This window comes from Hakea prostrata, chromosome 1 (genome assembly GCF_041222555.1).
Source record: "Hakea prostrata isolate BN-2017 chromosome 1, UWA_Hpros_2, whole genome shotgun sequence".
Classification (NCBI taxonomy): Eukaryota; Viridiplantae; Streptophyta; class Magnoliopsida; order Proteales; family Proteaceae; genus Hakea; species Hakea prostrata.
Genome location: NC_142600.1, coordinates 35,813,499 through 35,833,010, shown reverse-complemented (window position 1 = coordinate 35,833,010; position 19,512 = coordinate 35,813,499). Strand labels below are relative to the sequence as shown.

The following is a 19,512-nucleotide window of genomic DNA, read 5'->3' as shown; positions in this document are numbered from 1 at the left end:
AAAACCAAAACCCTAGGAAATACCCAGATTACCCTTACACGCACAATTCAACAAATAAAGAGACCTTCAATTTGGTTCCCAAGTTTTTTCCATCCTTGTCTTGGGTTTATGCTCTAAGCTTGAGAGCACACAAACTAAGAACACTTACAGTTGACCCATGGACTCATTTGTAAAATAGGTGAATACATAAAACAAGGTAAGTTCACTTAAGAACAGGGTTGGTGAAAAGCAAGAAAAATAAAGGTCTCATCAATTCTTTGCTTTGACAGAGTTATTGTCTTTGATCCAGGCTCAGTTATCCAGCTTAACAAAACACTTGAGCTCTTCATATGGAAGAGTTTCCACATTCTTCCTCCTTAGTTCACTCAATGCTGGCTTTTTATCTAACAGGTGCCACAACCAATCATGGTATTCAGCATCTACCATGATCTTAGGGTCTACTCCATCCTTGAGTATATTGGCACCAACAACGGTGGTGGATTTTACCTCTTTGCTGAGTATAGAAGCCTTTGGAGCATCACCAGCCGCACCTCCTTTTGCTCCCTTCTTTGCTTTTCCACCAGCAGCAGCAAATGTTCTACAACTCACTGTTCTGATGCCTCCTTGGAGATTATGTATTTCAATGATCTGGAAAAACTGATTGCCATGTCTGACCCCTGCAGTAAAGAACTGTTTTCCATTTTTAAGTCAACAAACCATAGATCCAACGGAGCTATAAAATAGAGAAGCCATCTAGGAGGCTGAATGGTGGCCTCAAGAGGTCGGTTTTTGTCTTAACCGAATTATAATAAAGGGCAATGGAACCTCTTCAGAAGACAATAGCATTCAGCAATGCCCTTTTTATCACCATTTAACAAAGTGAAAAAAAATAAGGAACTCTTTAAGAAATTATGAAGAATACCTAGCAGCAATACTTCAAAACCAAAACAGCAAGAAACATAAAAATGCCAACAATATTTAAAACATAGAGTTCCAACTATTATAACTTCCTACTAGTTCTAATGAAATTGTGATGATGGCAGAAACTGGTCTCAAACAATCAAATAGAAGACCTCAATATTATACAGTATCATCCAATTTAACCATAGCCTCTGACAAAGGAATCAACTTCCTGAAAACTACTTCAGCTTCACTGGATTCTTCTAGTTTTCACCAAACTTGGTAGAAGAATACTTTCATGCTTGATTAACTTATAATAAATAATAGAGTTTTTTACATGCCACCCACTAATGGGGGTGAAACTTTGGGCTCCCCACTATAGTGGCTTAAATTACATAGTATCCACTTGCTAAATACAAGTTACCCACTGTTAGGCTTTTAATCTAAGTTCTGTTAAGTGAGGTGTGAAATGACCATAATGCCCTCTAGGTTTAAAATAATATAACTACCTCCATTTAATACCCTCCCATACCCAATCCTTAGGTTCTACACCTCACTAGAAATTGCCCACCACTGCCGCTTGAAAACCACCCCACCCCCTCCCCTGCCGGCGACTCATCGCCCCCACCTTTCCAATGAACTTAGACTTGACCTTCAGCTTTAGGAGTGACTCCGGTTCAGGTCCCCCAAAAATAGTTAGGATAGGAGATCGGCTAGCTCCAACCTCCTCCTTTCCCTTCTTTGAATTGGGAAACCTCGACTTGTCACTCTCGACTTCCCGAACGGTCCCTCTTCTCGACTGCTACTTTTGGCTCCGCTGGTCATCCTTTAATGAAACTGGAGAGATGTCCTTGAGAGATCAATCTCTCAATGTCGGCCTTCAGGTGCCTACAATCATTCGTGTAATGCCTGTAATCTTTGTAAAAACAGCAATACCTTTCCATGTTACGCTCTACAGGTTTGGATATGACCTTCGGTGGCCATTTCAAAATATCTTGTCTCTTGATGATATTCAGAATCTCTGACCAAGAAGTATTCAATGGTGTGTACTCGCTTTGATCGGGAGAACATTGCCTCCACATTGAACAGGCTTTTCTGTCTCGATCATGATTGGGTTGCTTAGGCTTCTGTATTTTTTCAAGAGCCTTCTATTCTTTGGGGAGCCCTTCATGTCCCCTTCACTTGCATCCAGAATCTCCATCACTTCTGCTTTCTTTTGACACCTTTGCACCAGTTCAGCATAAGTGGTTGGCATGTCTTGAAATAAAAACTCCAAGAGTCTCTGGTTTGTGAGCCCAGTGAATAAAGCAGTTTCAGCCACCTATTCATCTAGATTCTCAATTTCCATAGTAACTTTGTTGAATCTTTTTAGGTACTCCCGAATTGATTCGTTTCTTCCCTTGCTTTATGGTAAATAAAGTCTCCTCCATCTTTTCGATCTGGATTCCACTCTGGAAATGACCAATAAACTTTCGTGCCAATTCCTCGAAATTGACAATTCTTCCCGAAGGAAGATTTGAAAACCACTTCTGCTCTACACCGGTCAAAGATTAACCGAACACCCTGCAAAGGATTTCATCAGAATTACCAGCCACAGCCATAGTCTGCTGATAATAATTGATATGGGCGATGGGATCTCCCGAACCGTCGAACGAAGAGAAATTTGGGAGCCGAAAATTGTGAGGAAACACAAATCCAGCTATTGCCTCGACGAAAGGGGTCTTTCTGATGACCGAGTAGATATCATCGACCATCTTCCCTCGGGAAAGCAATCCCATCCTTTGATTAATATCTGCAGGCTCCTGACCAATGTGGACCGAACATCCCCCACCAGTTCGATAGCTCTCACGACCCGAACGTTTAGAGGTTGGCGAGTGAGTTTGTACCCCTCTGCCCAATCTCGTTACTGGACGGGTTCAGCTTGATTGCGATCGTTCATGCCGACCATTCCTTCTGGGTTATTCCTTAGTTCTTTGTTCTTTGTCTCACTCTCGGGAATTCCCTCGCAAGTTCGGACCATAATTCTGGCCACCTACCAGTTGCCCATCTCCCTGTGGGGAATGCCTTCGCAGAAGCGGTATGAGCATCTCTACTTCTCCCGCACACCTTCTGGCTTCTTGATGATCAGGAGCCTGAGGAGCCACCACCTGTCTAACCAGCGTACGAAGCGTCTGGTTCATATAAAAAAACTGGAGTTGCATTTGATCCAACTGCTATTGGAGAGGATTCTGGATTTAGTTGATCATTACCTCCTTGTCCTCCATCTTCTCGTACTTCACGAGCACGACTTCCTTCGGGGATATCTTCTGGATCGTTCCCACCAGGAAGTTGAACGTCAGCTTCTCGTTGAGCCTCCGCAGCTGCTGCTGACCTGGTAACCATGACTTTCTGAAGTGTTTCCCACAAATGGTGCAAAATGATGTCTCCAAAATCTGCTTAGCCCTTAGATCACTTGAAGATGACCTACAAAACAATTTTCAGATACGGCCCGATTGTGGGGGTTAGGAATCCACCTCCGATGGCTAAGTCAGTTAATGAATTGATCACAAAGGCTCTAACTAGTTGTAGAGCTAAAGTATAAATACGATATTGGGAATACGATTCAGATACCTTCTTTGTACGTAGGTTTTGACTTATATAGGGTTTACCTTTAAATCCTATTCGTTGAACTCGTATGTGCCTTCTTATGGTGTCCGTCAGATCTTGACAGGATTATACCTGTTAGTGGGGTAGTGGACAACTTCCCTTGATTGCATGATCTAGATGCTACAGGCGTGGCTGTTATTCGAGTTGGCATGATCGTCCACTTTAGTGAGTGTGATAACCGTCTCTTTGACGGGTTATCCATCCCGAAAATCTCGGACTCGTGCTTGCCTGTTGATTGTGTAAGGTTTCTTCCTTAGCACGCCATCTTAGAAGTTAGTTCGCCCAGAACTAACTTGGTCGGTTTGCCCCCGATTGGGGTTGAGGGTTGAACCTAGGAAAGACCCGGTTGAATGATATTTTTCCCATATCAGGTCCATAATCACATCTCTAGCCCAACATGCTCTATGTCAGCCCATTTTCGAACTTGAGAATTCAAACGGACATCTTGATGTGTAAAATTGCATGTTTCGTACCCAAAACTCCAAATATTTGCTTAAATCTTGGAAAGTCCTAAAATCTTCAAAAACAACATAAAACCAAAGGTAGCTCTACTCTAAATGTGTAAAATGCATGATTTATGCCCTAAGATTTCACGCATAAATGTGCTCATCGAATTCCCCCACACTTAGACTAAGCTTGTCCTCAAGCAAGAATAAAAAAATGACAAATGCAGGAAAGACAATTATTGCAACAAAATAAAATCTTATGGAAATAGGGTCACCAAGTATGCTCCATTCCATGATATCTACCATCACCTAATTGGTGATGGGAAAAATAGGAATGGGGTGCAATCCTCACTTCCAACAAAGAAACACAATTTCTGTTTCGACTAAACTTTGGTAGGTGGTTAGCGAATGCGCCCAACAAGTCAATTCAAACATTTTCGATTGAAATACGAGATGAGATCGAAATGCCATCGTTGGGACAAACGATGCAATAGCTTCAGGTTAGAGCAAAGCCCACATCAAGTAATTAAATAAAGAACAACAGAGTATGTAACCATCCTACAACTTTACATGATTTACGTGTTTAAACAATACATTATAGTACATAAAATAATAAGAATATGTGAATACTTAAAGAGATGACACAATCAGCAACCAAGCACAAGTGCACTGTTTCCTTACCTGATCGATGTCGAAAACCTTCTATATAAGTTGGTTTCATGCAAACTAGTACTCTAGCAAGTCACATTAGGTCCTATTAATATGTTCATACACTTACATTTAAGATTTAGAATCAATTTAGCCAAATCAAACTTCAAAATAAAGTCATGAAGAGGGCCAATTGGTTGAGCCAATCGGTTGAGCCAATCCATTGGGGCAACCAATCACCAGGTCTCTCTTGCAAATTTATATCTGAAAATCACATTGTCAATCCCCCATATTTAATGAGTTTTGGGGTGATCCCAAGTATAAGTCACATATCTGAAACACCAACTAAACACTCCAAACAAGAAAACTTAAGAAACCCTAGTTCTAGATCAGATTTTAAAGCAAGGAATCCTTCTTTGGAAGAATACATTGTTAGAACAGATACAAAACCTATTTCTCTAGTGTGACATGATTGGGATTGATGAAAACAATGGTGTTCCCAACCAAATTAGAATTCTAGCAAAAGTTTACCTCTACAACTAGAGTCCGTATTGAAGTCCGAACAAAGTATAAGTTCGAGACGAAGTCAAATACCAAAACCTTATAAAAGGACAGGTAATCGTAAGGAGAAGACACACAGGATAGAACTATCACTACTCTAAACTTTATTGTTCATTGCTTTCTTGTCTTCCTTAATTGGAGAGATTCCTAACTAGAACGTCGGAGGTGACACTTGACCTCCCCGGTCGAGCTCATTCTTGCAGGTTCATCCGGTTGAAAAGACGAACAAAATTGCATAGCAACACTTGAAATTTTCCTAAAAAATATGATTTTGGTTTTAAATTGAGCGTGTGTCATGAATCCATGTGGGTTGAAAAAATCCTACCCATGTGAGTAGAGGGTCCAAAATCAATTTTGTGCATGACATACATGATATAGAAGGAAGCAATTCAAATATTGACTTGAATCTTACAAGAACTCCTTCAACAACTAATTGTGTCTCCTACAACTATGGAAGGCTAGCTAACATGATAAAATGAAACAACTAATTCAAATATTATTTGGATTCAAATTCACCTCCAACAGCTAAAAGTATCTACTACAACCGTTGAAGGCCAGCTTAAAAAATTAACTTGAACTGAGATTGAGTCCTTGCTTTACAAAGAAATGACTTGGATAGAAATTTATTGATATAATCACTCGTTTCTTTGGATTCTATTAATAGCTCTTTGATTAATTTCCTTTGCTTCTTTTGTCCCAAGAGGATCTTATCATATAATCATGTTTTATATAGCCTTTCATACTTGTAGTTGATACTCTTTAGATGATGGTGGTGAATTTAAATTCAAATTAACATCTTAAGCTAGCCACTATGTTTGTGATAGATACTCTTAGATGTTAGAGGTGCACATAATTAATATTTGAAGCTGGCCTCCATAGTGGTGATAGATACTCTTCGCTGTTCAAGGTGAATTTAATTTCAATTACTAATTGAATTTTCTTTCTTTTATCATGTTGGCTAGCCTCCCATAAGTGGTACTAGATGCATTTAGCTGTTGAATGAGATTTGATAAGATTCAAATCAAAATCTTAATTTGGTACCAAAGGAGCCTATATGCATGGAACCTGAATGTGGTACTTTAAAAATGAGTTGCCCATCCAACGGACGGATGTACCGGACGAATGAGAGGCTTGGACAGAGAGGATCCGAATTCCTGAAGGATTCCTTTGGGGGGTGAAGCTTCATCCACCTTCACAAAAGTTGGTATCCATTATAATCCGTGCAAGATTTGAGTCTCAAAGATGTAAAATATTAAAAACTTTTATGGGATCAATTTTGTGAGTATTATCCTCCAAACTGAATTCAACAACCACATCAAAAGTGGAGGCTCCGCTGATCCCTTCCCAACAAATTATCGTTTGCCTCGTACAGCTTGGCACCAGGTCCGCCTTACATACGCAACCACAGCTCCATATATATATATTATATATATATATATATATATATATATATATATATATATATCTCCTTGTATTGTTTCTCTGTTATATGAGGTTTTGAGGGTTTAAAATTTTAGTGTTCCTATGTCTTTTGCACTAAAGGTGATGGGTATTCTATGTTGGGCTCTACTCAGTCTAATTTCTGTAATTCCTGGCCAGGCTGCTGGGCATGAACCCTTGTCTCATGCCAAGAAGGTGGGCGTAGAGGCAGGCAAGGATCTTGTAACTGAATTGCCAGGCCAACCTAAGGTGGAGTTCAACCATTATGCAGGTTATGTTACAGTAAATGAAACCAATCAGAGAGCTCTCTTCTACTGGTTCTATGAAGCCTCAAGTAACCCTGAAGTAAAACCATTGGTGCTGTGGCTTAATGGAGGTAACAAGACGTATCTCTCCTTAATTAGTAGTTTTCAAATTCCTTATGATTTTGAAAGCTAATGGAGGAAATATCGTGATAACCTCATTTTTCGATCCATAGCCTTCTTTCGTCGCAGGTTGAAGTTTTCCTGATTCTCCTTTACATTGTCATATTGTTTTAGCTTTCTTTACAATATTCCAACATTCTACACTCTATGTTCTCTGACAAGGTAAAAATCATGTCTCAGGTCCAGGGTGCTCTTCCGTAGGATACGGAGCTACAGAAGAGATTGGTCCTTTCCTTGTTGATAAAGATGGAAAAGGGCTGAAATTCAACCCATACTCATGGAATAAAGGTTTTGAAATCATTAACTTCTCTGTATACCTGTATACACTTAAAACGGCATTAACTGAATTGCTCCTTGTGTTCCTGTTGTTCCAGAAGCCAACATGTTATTCTTGGAATCTCCAGTTGGTGTTGGCTTTTCATACTCGAATACAAGCACTGATTATGGTATTCTTGGTGATACCTTTACAGGTGAGTTACTTTGATGCCTACCTAGTTCTATCTTGAGATCTTTACAGATAGAGAATAATTGATCTTCTAATTGGTCTTTACTTGTTTAGCAAAGGATACGTATACCTTCTTGCACAGATGGTTCAACAAATTCCCGATGTATAGAAACCATAGTTTTTACATTGCAGGGGAGAGCTATGCAGGTACATAAACATAGCCAGCTGCTTCGTAACCCTTCAGGCTATTATCATTTTTATGTTTCTATCATGACTTACATGTACCTGATGAACAGGAAGATACGTTCCAGAGCTGGCTGAACTTGTATATGATATGAACAAGGATCCTTCTCTACGTATAAACCTGAAGGGTTTCTTGGTAATGATCACTACTAGATAATATAAAAATCCCTCATAGTATGTGCTATAAAGTCTTACTAGTTGAGATTTTCTGTGAAAATTATAGTTGGGTAATCCTGAGACAACGAATGATGATGATTGGAGAGGTATGGTGGATTATGGATGGAGCCATGCTGTGATATCAGATGAAACTTACAAAGTTATCAAGGAAAACTGCAATTTTTCCTCAGATCATACATGGGATAACGATACTTGCAGCGACGCTGTGAGTGAGTTTCTTAATCAATATAAAGGGATTGATATGTATAGCCTTTATACCTCTCTCTGTAGCACCAACAACTCAGCTAGCTCAGATAATGGATCAATGCAAGTTTTGTTCAACCGCAAGTCTAAGATGGTCAGCTCATTTTCTTTTCCTTGCTAGTTCTTGTAAAAAATTGTTTCTTCTCTAATCTGACAACAAAAATTTTCCCAGTTGCCAAGAATCATGGGTGGTTATGACCCCTGCCTTGACAATTATGCAAAGACTTTCTACAACAGACCCGAAGTCCAGAAGGCCCTCCATGTCAGTGATGGTTTTCAGCTCAAGAACTGGAGCATCTGCAAGTATGCCTCTCTTTCTCCATAATCTTAGCTTAAAATTATTGGCTTTTCATGCAAGAAGAGAGGAGAGTTTACGGTTGTTCGGTAGAACTGTTCAACCTAAATCCATGGATAGAGTAGAGGCTGCGGTACATTTCTTTTCTTTGGGAATTGGTAGCTTTATATTAGGGGGGGGAGGACTATTACATATAACATACAAAGAATTGGCCATGAGTTCTTCACTAAGAGGTGCCACGTGTTACCAACTAAGCAAACCTTTTTGTACACCTTTATTTGTACATATCTGAGAGAGTTTGGGATTGTTAGAATTCTTAGCATTTGAACTTCGAATTGTATTTGAGTGTGTGCACTAGCTTTCTCACAGATGGATTAGGGTTAGAAATTCCTGTTTGATGCAACTCTGGCTGAGGTTGTCTAGTACATATAAAACTCCTCATGCAATATGGATTAGTTGGCATGGGTCGAAGTACGACTATTGTGGGTTCACTAGCAGTATCTAGCTCTTGAATAGGAGTCCGGATCATATCTCCACTAGGGGAACACTTCTCTTTCAGGATTAAAGTTCACATGGGCCCACACAATATGTGTGACAAAAAAGCGTCAAGTGAGCTGAGCTAGACTGCTTGATTGGATGTGTTAAAACAAATTCTTTAACATATCATTAACTATACTAGTCGAATATTCTAGTACTCATACATTAAAGATGCCTTTCTAACACTTTGTGGTTTTACTTTGGATGTAGTATGACAATATTTTCCGAATGGTCGGAGTCAATACCTTCCACCATACCTATATACAAGAAACTAATCGCAGCAGGTCTCAGGATATGGGTCTACAGGTAGGGAACTATGAAGAAGGAGATCTACAAACCAGCAGAACCCTTGATATTATAGGTGTAGTAGCTTTTCTTTTGGACCTTATGGCTCATGAGTTCATATTTCTTTCTTTTTGTTTAGTGGAGACACGGATGGAAGAGTTCCTGTTTTGTCCACAAGATATAGCTTGAGTGCTTTAAAACTGCCTATCACTACAACGTGGAGATACTGGGTATCAACGAAGCGGGTAATCTAGACATTGTCATCTTACCAACGGAATGAGTCTCCTTTCTCCTGTAGATAATTTGAAAAGAAGACTAGTAGTTATGTGGGCTGTTATGAATCCAGGTGATCGGGTGGTTCCAAGAGTATAAGGGACTCACATTTGCAACATTTAGAGGAGCTGGACATGCGGTGCCCAATTTCAAACCCAGCGAGTCTCTGGCTCTCTTTGCATCCTTTCTTGCTGGAGAATCTCTACCATCGAAACCATAAATATTGTCAAAGGATTTTAACTATTTTAATTTTCGGAACATGGAGAATGATTTGGTTATAGATCTGCGCTGCATCTGTCACCCATCGACGGTTAAGGATACCAAATTGTCTTTAATGTTTTCTGTTTTTTTTTTGGTAGAAAGTTGTGTTTAGCATTAGTTCTTGTGTTTCTCTTCCTCTTTTTCCTTGTTTTTTCTTTGGGGGGGGGGGGGGGGGGTTGGGGTTTCTAAATGATTCTTTTATTTTTCAATGTATAAATACTCTTGTAATTCACATTTCATTCAAATTGGATTTAGAATCACTCCATGGTATAAATTGTTGTTTCGGGCTTGTGCGGGGGTTCAAATTGGTTCTTGTGTTTCTTAATGTATAAATACTCTTGTACTTCACATTACATTCAAATTGGATATTAGAATCACTACATGGTATCAATTGTTGTTCGGGCCTGTGCGGGCTTGTGCCCTTTTTTCTCTTTCTGGGTTAGTGGCTTCTATGCCTCTTTGGCTTCCTTCGTTCCGCCCTTTGTACGGGCTCCTCCACCTTCGTCTTCTTGGGTGTCTCTGAACTTTGGAAGTGGACTACCAATTAGTTGAATGCTATGAATTTCCTTGGGTGAAAAGCATAGTTTCTCCCGTTGAGGAAAGTGTAGTTTCTCCCGTTTCTTAAAGGTTATGATTTGATCGGGTATGTTAAATATTCTTTCCCACAAGCATCCTCTGATTCTATTCTTTAAGCTGATGCATCCTCTTCTTCTTCAATTTTGCACAATGGTTACTAGAGTCTCTGGCTCTCTTTGCAACCTTTCTTGCTGGAGAATCTCTACCATCAAAACCATAAATATTGTCAAAGGATTTTAACTATTTTAATTTTCGGAACATGGAAAATGATTTGGTTATAGATCTGCTGGCTGTCACCCATCAAACAGATAAGGATACCCAGCTGTCTTTAATGTTTTCTGTTTTTTTGGTAGAAAGTTGTGTTTAGCATTAGTTCTTGTGTTTCTCTTCCTCTTTTTTCTTGTTTTATCTTTGTGTGTGTGGGGGGGGGGGGTTCTAATTGATTCTTTTATTTTTCAATGTATAAATACTCTTGTAATTCACATTACATTCAAATTGGATTTAGATTCACTACATGGTATCAATTGTTGTTTCGGGCTTGTGCGGGGGTTCAAATTGGTTCTTGTGTTTCTTAATGTATAAATACTCTTGTACTTCACATTACATTCAAATTGGATATTAGAATCACTACATGGTACCAATTGTTGTTCGGGCCTGTGTGAGCTTGTGCCCTTTTTTCTCTTTCTAGGTTAGTGGCTTCTATGCCTCTTTGGCTTCCTTCGTTCCGCCCTTTGTACGGGCTCCTCCACCTCCGTCTTCTTGGGTGTCTCTGAACTTTGGAAGTGGACTACCAATTAGTTGAATGCAATGAATTTCCTTGTGTGGAAAGCATAGTTTCTCCCGTTGAGGAAAGTGCAGTTTCTCCTGTTTCTTAAAGGTTATGATTTGATCGGGTATGCTAAATATTCTTTCCCACAACCATCCTCTGATTCTATTCTTTAAGTTGATGCATCCTCCTCTTCTTCAATTTCGTTTGCACAATGGGATCACCAAGATTAGTCTATATTAGGATAATTGATTTCTTCTTTGTCTAATTCAACATTGCCACATGTTGTTCAGGCCAAAACCTCCTCTCATGCTTGGAATATCCTCAATCAGCTTTATGCTTTTTGCTCCAAGGCTAGAATTCTTGATTTGATTGTTTCGTGTTCGTAAAGCTTCGCTCTCTATTGGCATCCCCAAGTCATAGATAAAATGAAAAGTTTTCTCTATACATGGCACGCCCGAGTTGAGTTCAATCCCCCTTGGTGATGTATTCTGGATCTTGCTAGCATGGTGCCTTTGATGTAGTAGTCACATCCACCCAGCCGGTACCCTACATGGCACACTCGAGTGTGTGATCCAAAGCCCGAAGATCATTATCGAGGAAATTAACCTCCCACATTCACAATAATATAATCAAGAACAAGACTAAATCAAGGTTAACAATATTAATTAATAGATCAAAGCAAAATAACGAAATAACATTAGAGTGTTGGAATGATAACAATATATATATATATATATAATCAAAATGTAGAGTGAGGCGGAATCTCATTCCTCCGATGCAGCGGAATGTAGCGCGAAAGTCAAAAGAAGATTACAACCGGTTCCAAATGAAAAGAAAGAAAGAAGTAATGAAACTAAGCTAGAGTTTATTTTACTTTATAAAGAACGTCTTCATAAACATAAACTTTAGAAATTAAGCTCGGACGCTCCCACTCCATGGTAGAGCTAATCATGGTACGTAGCGTGATCACACGAGGGATCATCACCGAGATCTTCATAACTGCCAACACCTTGCGTGTAGTATGCTTCTTCAGCTTGCGCTTCCTCGTATTGGCCATCATAGTCATCTATACCCGTAGGATAATTTAACAAAAGATATTTGCACGAAAGGAGTGAGTTCAAGAGAACTCAGCAAGGCAAGTTATTCCATAATAACATAAATAACATGATAAGAGAAACATAGCATGAGATAGACAATGCATGTATGAGTCTAACTCTATGTATGCTGGTCTCTATAGGAAGACATGCTTTAAGTCATAGCACCATACTTCTTTAGGAAGGTCATTCACTCTCCCTCAACCATCCAAGCATCTTGGGCTCTTCCGGTGGTAGTTGGGTCTTGCATCCCTCTTGGACATTTCATGGCTGGGGTTTAGGTCACCTCTCTCTCACATCACCATTTGGCCTAAGTATTGGCGCATGTCAGGGTAAAGCCTAGCCAAATGCCAATCATCTACTAGGTTATATCAACTCAGATCCACATACGTCCATTCCTCGCCCGGGCGATCCTTTCCAGTATCCTTCACACTAGAGTCAGTATAGTCCCAGACTACGGACTCATCAACCCTATTGGTCATCCACAAATAATAGACGGGAAGCTTTCATGTCCCCTCACGGATTGGCTACTGGTCTTGAGCGCCCATGAGCCCAAGTTTACTAAATGCGACCCTACCAATGACTGGCCCCCACAATGTGATTCATGTCCTCTCACGGGTTGGTTACCGATGTTGAACGCCCATGAATCCCCATTGTTACCATGGGTCATTCAGTCTCAATACCCTTCCAAATTGGGTCTGATATAACAGGGATATCCTAGTCAAACACCGTTAGACAACCCTAGGTATGACAACCAATAATCCAGGAAAGCATCAAAGGCCACCATCGGAAATATCCCATACTATTCCCACTGATGTGAAATCCGGCCCAAACCTAGCCAGGGCACCCTATTTTTTTTGAGTGAAGAAAGACTTGTTTGATGTTAGACCTTGAAGTTGGACCTTGATTTCAGTGTTATTATCTTTGAAAGCCTTAGAAAATCCTGTCCGACCTTTCCCTTAGTGTAGATCCATGTCCCAAAGTGATGGAAATTGTCCTTGTGGGCCCTCTTTATGGAAGACATGGTGTTTGACCCGAAACCCATGGATTTTGACGATGATGCGCCTTACTTGAGTACATTGTCAGTGTTTAGTGAAATTCTGCACATCGAAGAGGGTTAAATTATTTTAAATACCTAATGAACTACCGTGCTCAATCTGAAGGTATTTCTCGAAACTAGACTTCTTGAATGACTTGTAGGAGAAAACCCCACTCAATTTGACCCCGTATAGCCCTCCGAATCCCTGTCCAAAGTTGTTGAACTATTGCTGATTTTCTGCTGAACTATGCTTGGTCAATCCCATCGACCAAGGCTGCCCAGATTCGAGTTAATGATTTCTTTGGAATATTCCACACCCTATTTATACTAGCCTTGTCTTTTGGACCCTATTCTAATCATTGTAACACCTGAGAACGTGGAGAAGGTTCCCCAAAACTCCTCCTTGAAATTGGTGAAGGATATTCTACTTAAAATCATTGCAAAACACTCTCTCTTGCCTCCATTATCAACTCATAAGGTATGTGTAAAATCCGGCTTTATCCTAACCCTGACCCGGCCAGGATTTTGTATTGTTGTAGGTCCGAAGACCCGAAGTGGAGGTAGAAGAGACTTGTGGGCTCTCTTAGTTGAAGATTCGATGCTTGATCCAGAGCCTATGGATATTGACAGTGATGCCCTTACTTGAGCACATTGTCGGTGTTTAGTGAAAATCTGTGAAGAAGATTGAATTAGTTGAAGCACCTATTGAACCCCGTGCTCAATCCGAAGGTATTTCTTAAAACTAGACTTGTTGATTGACTTGTATTTGAAAACTCAACTCAATTCGGATCAGTCTGGCCTTCCAAATCCCTATTCTAAGGTTCTGTCAGCCTTGGTCGACTGACCAGTCGACCAGCAGTAATGAAATTCAAAAATTAGAAAACTTACTTACCATTTTGACCCTACCTTTTTGGAACTCGTGAATGAAGATTTACCCCAATCATTGGCACTCCAGAGAACAAAGAGTGACACTCTCTTGGCCCTCTCTTGGTGTTTGTGAAGATCCTTGACTCCAATCATTGGTTTTCCACCTCAATCGTCAACTCAAGGTATGATTTCTCTTATTTTTCTTCTAATCTACTCATCTTCTATTAATTTATAATCCTTGGGCCATGGTTGAAGTGCTGCAACCTTGCAAACACTTGGCCATGAGCTTCCCCATTCATTTCCATCAATCTCAATTCATTCTTGCTATGATTATGTTCACCTACATTACAATCCCATGATTCCTTTCATTTCAACCTATTCTTTAGTTCAAATTGAAGTGTAGATGTATGCTAGATTGAATTACTATTGATTCATGATCCTAATTTAATTCTTGTCATCCCCTTAATTGATTCCCCATCAATTCTTACTATTGCAATCAATTCCAATTCAATGTGTGATGATTAGCATATAGAACATAGGGTTTCGATTTGGGTATTCACAATTGGACCGTTGGATCGTGATATTTTTTGGTGTGTAGTGTCCCCATATTGCCATAATCATGCCCTCCAAATTTCATGTTGATCGGAGCACCGAAAGATCAGTTTCGGGCCAAATCACCAATTATGCCCGTTACTGTTTAAGCTTTGGTCGACTGACAGTCGACCAGCCAGTCGACCAAGATATGACAACAACTCTGTTTTTGGCCGAAATGCTTCGTTTGACCTCTGATTCGATTGCTTTCTTCTCTAATGTTGATTATATGTTGTCTAGGGTACAAACACTGACTTTTAGGCTATTCTTGGTGACTCTTGATTTTATTCTCGACTCGATTAAGGTAAGGACGGTCGTTACCCCTAGTACGTTGATTATGCAAATATACTTCTACTTTGTAAACTTAGTAGATATACTTCATATGTGTACTCCTTAACCATGTATGATTGTTGTATGCATTTTATCAGTAATAGTATGTTATATGTTATTCGGAATATCATGCTTAATTATTCTTTATGATTATGTATATGACTAATCATGTTATGATATGCCTTTGTTTATATGATGAATTATTGATCATGTATGATATAATGAGATTTAGTTTGTGAATGACAACGTATGACTTGGGATTGGGAAGTGTCCTACCGACACTTATGTCGTTGGACATCGGAGGGAATAGTATGGGATGTTCGTCGAAGGTGTCCATTGACACTCTCCCGAGTTATTGGATGGCATACATAGGATTGTCTAGATGTATGGCTAGGACTATCCTTGTTGTATCAGACCCGAATCGGAAGGGTATTGAGACCGAACGACCCGTGGTAGAGTATGGTTGATGGGCGCTCAAGACCGGTAACCACCCCGTGAGAGGACATAAATCATATTGCGGATACCCGAAAGGGGCCATTTATTGGTAGGGTTGCAAATGGTTAGACTTGGGCTCACAGGCGCTCAAGACCGGTAACCAATCCGTGAGAGGACGTGAGAGCTTCCCGTTTACCATTTGTGGATGACCAATAGGGTTGATGAGTTCGTAGTCCGAGTTGGTTGTAGCCGTAGGATATGCTGACTCTAGTGTGAGGGATACGGAACCGAGTTGGTCGGTGCCATAGGGAAAGTATCCGGATCTGACATGATACGACTGAGTAGATGACTTGACTTGCATTGGGCTAGGCTTCGCCGCGACATGCGCCAATACTTATACCAATGGTGATGTGAGAGAGTGGTGACTTAATCCCCAACCATGGTTTCTGATGAGTACTTTACCCAATTACCCGCGGACCCAAGATATCATGTATGATTGAGGGGGAGTGACAGACGACCTAAAGAAGTATGGTGCTATGGCTTAAAGCATGTCTACCTTAGAGACTAGCATACTCAGAGTAGAATCATTTTTCATTATTGTCTCATATCATCTGACATCATATTGTGACTTGTATCGTATGTTTTGTGTATTGTGGAACGATTCCCCTTGCTGAGTTCTTTGAACTCATTTCCTTTCTGCAATTGTTTTTGTTAGACATATCTGCAGGTACTGAAGACATTGATGGCTCCTACTATGAGGCGGCGCAGGATCCCTCATACTACGGTGAAGGTCCTGGCTATTACGAAGATTATGGTGAAGGTGCCGAGGGTGATTACCCTCCATACTAGAGTTAGTCCGACCTTGGATTTGGGAGAGGCCATGCTTAGTCTCCTTTGTGTACACTTACGAGGATACTCTATACTTGACGGAGGAGACTCTAGCCTAGGCCTTTATGACTTTTTGGGAACCAAGATATGTTGTAATAACTCTTTAGATTACTCTTTGATATTGGGATTTGTAATTGAATTGATCAACCATTTTTCCCTGCTTTTGATGTTTTTGAGAAAGGAGTGACTTCGATCACCCTCTTTCTCTTTTGAGATTGTTGGGAAATGCCACGTCAGCAATTGCCACATCAGCCTCTATTGGTTTTGATGATAATAGGCCTGAATTACTAATGGCTATATTGAGTTATGATGTTTTAGTTCAAGATGAGAACAAGTGGACCAACTCCAAGTCAAAGCCATATGCAAGTCAAAGCCAAGATCATGCCAAGATAGACATGAAGATGGGCATGAAGTCTAAGTCAAGATGACCATGCCAAGATGGACATGAAGACCGTTGCACAAAATCAAGTCGAAGATCAAGTCGAAGATCAAGACTTAGGCTGAATTAGGGCTTAGGACACTCTCTAATACACATTCATGTAAATGCATCAATTATATGTAATTCATATTACTAGAGTGACCTAGGACATGTTAGTGAGGTGTACAATGCTTAGGGTTGACCTAAAAGTCCAAAAACCCAAGCCATGTCCGAGCCCCAACTTAATTCAGCAAAACAGGGCTCAGACGGATGACCGTCTGGTTTAGCATTTCTGTGTTTTCAATCATAGAAGGTCAAACGGAATTTCTGTCTGGCAGACGGAATTCCGTCTGGGCCAGTCCAGGCCAGACGGATGATCGTCTGGGCAGACGGACGTCCGTCTGGCCCTGACTTAGCCAATAACGGCTAGTTTGCAACGGCTCTTTTCTGAGACGGATGACCGTCTGCCCAGACGGAATTCCGTCTGGTGTAAAAACAGCCTATAACGGCTAGTTTAAAGGCTCTTTCCGGACGGACGTCCGTCCGTGGCTGAAAAACCGGGACAAAAATGTGTCCGTTTTCTATCCGTTGGGGATTGGGTTTTGGCACTCAAAGGTGCTCTATATAAACCCAATTCACCTCATTTGAGAGGAAGAAGACTCACACTTGATCACCCACTCCCCAAGTGATCCTTGTGCTTTGCCTTTCACCTTCTCCCAAACCTTGAAGAACATACCAAGGTGTTAAAGTAAGCTTGTGGAAGTCAAGCTTGAGGTGATTGAAGGCTTTGGTGGTGTATGCATTTCATATCTTGAGCATACAACTCTTATTGCATCACACACACACAAGAGGTAAAGCGTCACTACAACATAGAACCGAATCGATATGAGCATATAATTAAATCATATCTTGATAACAGACTATATATGAACATATAAAAGGTTAAATCATGAAAACCGATTCATATGAGCATGTACAAGAGGGCAGCGAAAGCATGTATCACAATCAGATTATCAAAATTGAAAATAATCTACAACCGTATGAGATCAAACAATCAAATTATTATGTAAATAATATACATAACCTAATTTGATAACAACTAACACCTCTAACAAGGCTAACACTAGCTAACAGACTAACACTTTTAGAAATTATATAAAAAATCAGATTATAAAACCAGCAGTAGTATCATCCGAATCTTACAGATCATATATATAAAAAACCAAAATTAATTCTGTAAACAATCGTAGTAGCAGTAGCATATATGAACCAGATGTAGCACAGAACTATAATCAGCAGAAGCAGTAGCCGAAGCATACACAGATTATATAATCAGCAAAAAAAATTATTCAATAATTTAACCTAAACTACCTATGAGATCATATAAACCAATTAAACATAAAACTCATAGAGAAATTCTAATTAGGTCTCCACCGAATCACAAGAAAAAGAAAACCACCGAAACACAGGCTGTCTCAGGCTAACAGGCTAACATGGCTCTGATGCCAATTTGATATTCCCAGTTATAATTCATGATCGCATTTGATTGAATATCCTATACGATTTATCAGATTGAAACAAGAAAAGAAAACACAATCTATAAACCCTAACCTAGACAAACCATTCGGTCGTGTGTGATTTACCACGAAATTGGAAGCAAGAAGACAAGAGACACAGGCATTTGATTACGGAGTTCGGCATTAGATGCCTACGTCTCCGGGACTCAAGAATGGAGTCCGATCTACTATGGAAGGATAAGAACTTACAAGATCAGAGATTGATATGTACAAGATAACCACAATAGGGCAACCATATGGCACCAAATCACCGTCGAGTCATCCACTCTTCACGCCGATCACAATCCAGGTCTCAACACTTGAAACCTCCTCCAAGAACAAAGATCGAAGGAGAAGAAAGGAGAATCGCCATTATCGCATCTCAGAGCTCTCTCTCTGATTTCCCCAAATTCGCAGAACCCTTGTTTTGCATACGAATGACTCAAACCGGACCAAGCTAGGTATATACAATGAAGTGAACCACACCGGTTCAATGGAAAACCAAAACCCTAGGAAATACCCAGATTACCCTTACACCCACAATTCAACAAATAAAGAGACCTTCAATTTGGTTCTCAAGTTTTTTCCATCCTTGTCTTGGGTTTATGCTCTAAGCTTGAGAGCACACAAACTAAGAACACTTACAGTTGACCCATGGACTCATTTGTAAAATAGGTGAATACATAAAACAAGGTAAGTTCACTTAAGAACAGGGTTGGTGAAAAGCAAGAAAAATAAAGGTCTCATCAATTCTTGGCTTGGACAGAGTTATTGTCTTTTATCCAGGCTCGGTTATCCAGCTTAACAAAATGCTTGAGCTCTTCATATGGAAGAGTTTCCACATTCTTCCTCCTTAGTTCACTCAATGCTGGCTTTTTATCTAACAGGTGCGAGAACCAATCAGGGTATTCAGCATCTGCCATGATCTTAGGGTCTACTCATCCTTGAGTATATTGGCACCAACAACGGTGGTGGATTTTACCTCTTTGCTGAGTATAGAAGCCTTTGGAGCATCACCAGCCGCGCACCTCCTTTTGCTCCCTTCTTTGCTTTTCCACCAGCAGCAGCAAATGTTCTACAACTCACTGTTCTGATGCCTCCTTGGAGATTATGTATTTCAATGATCTGGAAAAACTGATTGCCAT

General features: G+C 40.1%; 1 protein-coding gene and 1 pseudogene across 1 annotated transcript; one reads left to right on the top strand and one right to left on the bottom strand.

Annotated features, from left to right (window-relative positions):
* The first annotated feature begins 6,704 nt into the window (after window positions 1–6,704).
* Window positions 6,705–9,763, top strand: LOC149028859 (serine carboxypeptidase-like 31). The gene is made up of 10 exons (XM_089149349.1): window positions 6,705–6,996; window positions 7,226–7,333; window positions 7,420–7,515; window positions 7,605–7,697; window positions 7,787–7,869; window positions 7,957–8,247; window positions 8,326–8,456; window positions 9,196–9,291; window positions 9,410–9,515; window positions 9,617–9,763. Exons 1-10 carry the CDS (start codon window positions 6,705–6,707, stop codon window positions 9,761–9,763), a joined length of 1,443 nt encoding a protein of 480 aa, XP_089005475.1.
* Window positions 9,764–19,113: 9,350 nt separating this feature from the next.
* LOC149028858 (uncharacterized) lies at window positions 19,114–19,512 on the bottom strand (annotated as a pseudogene).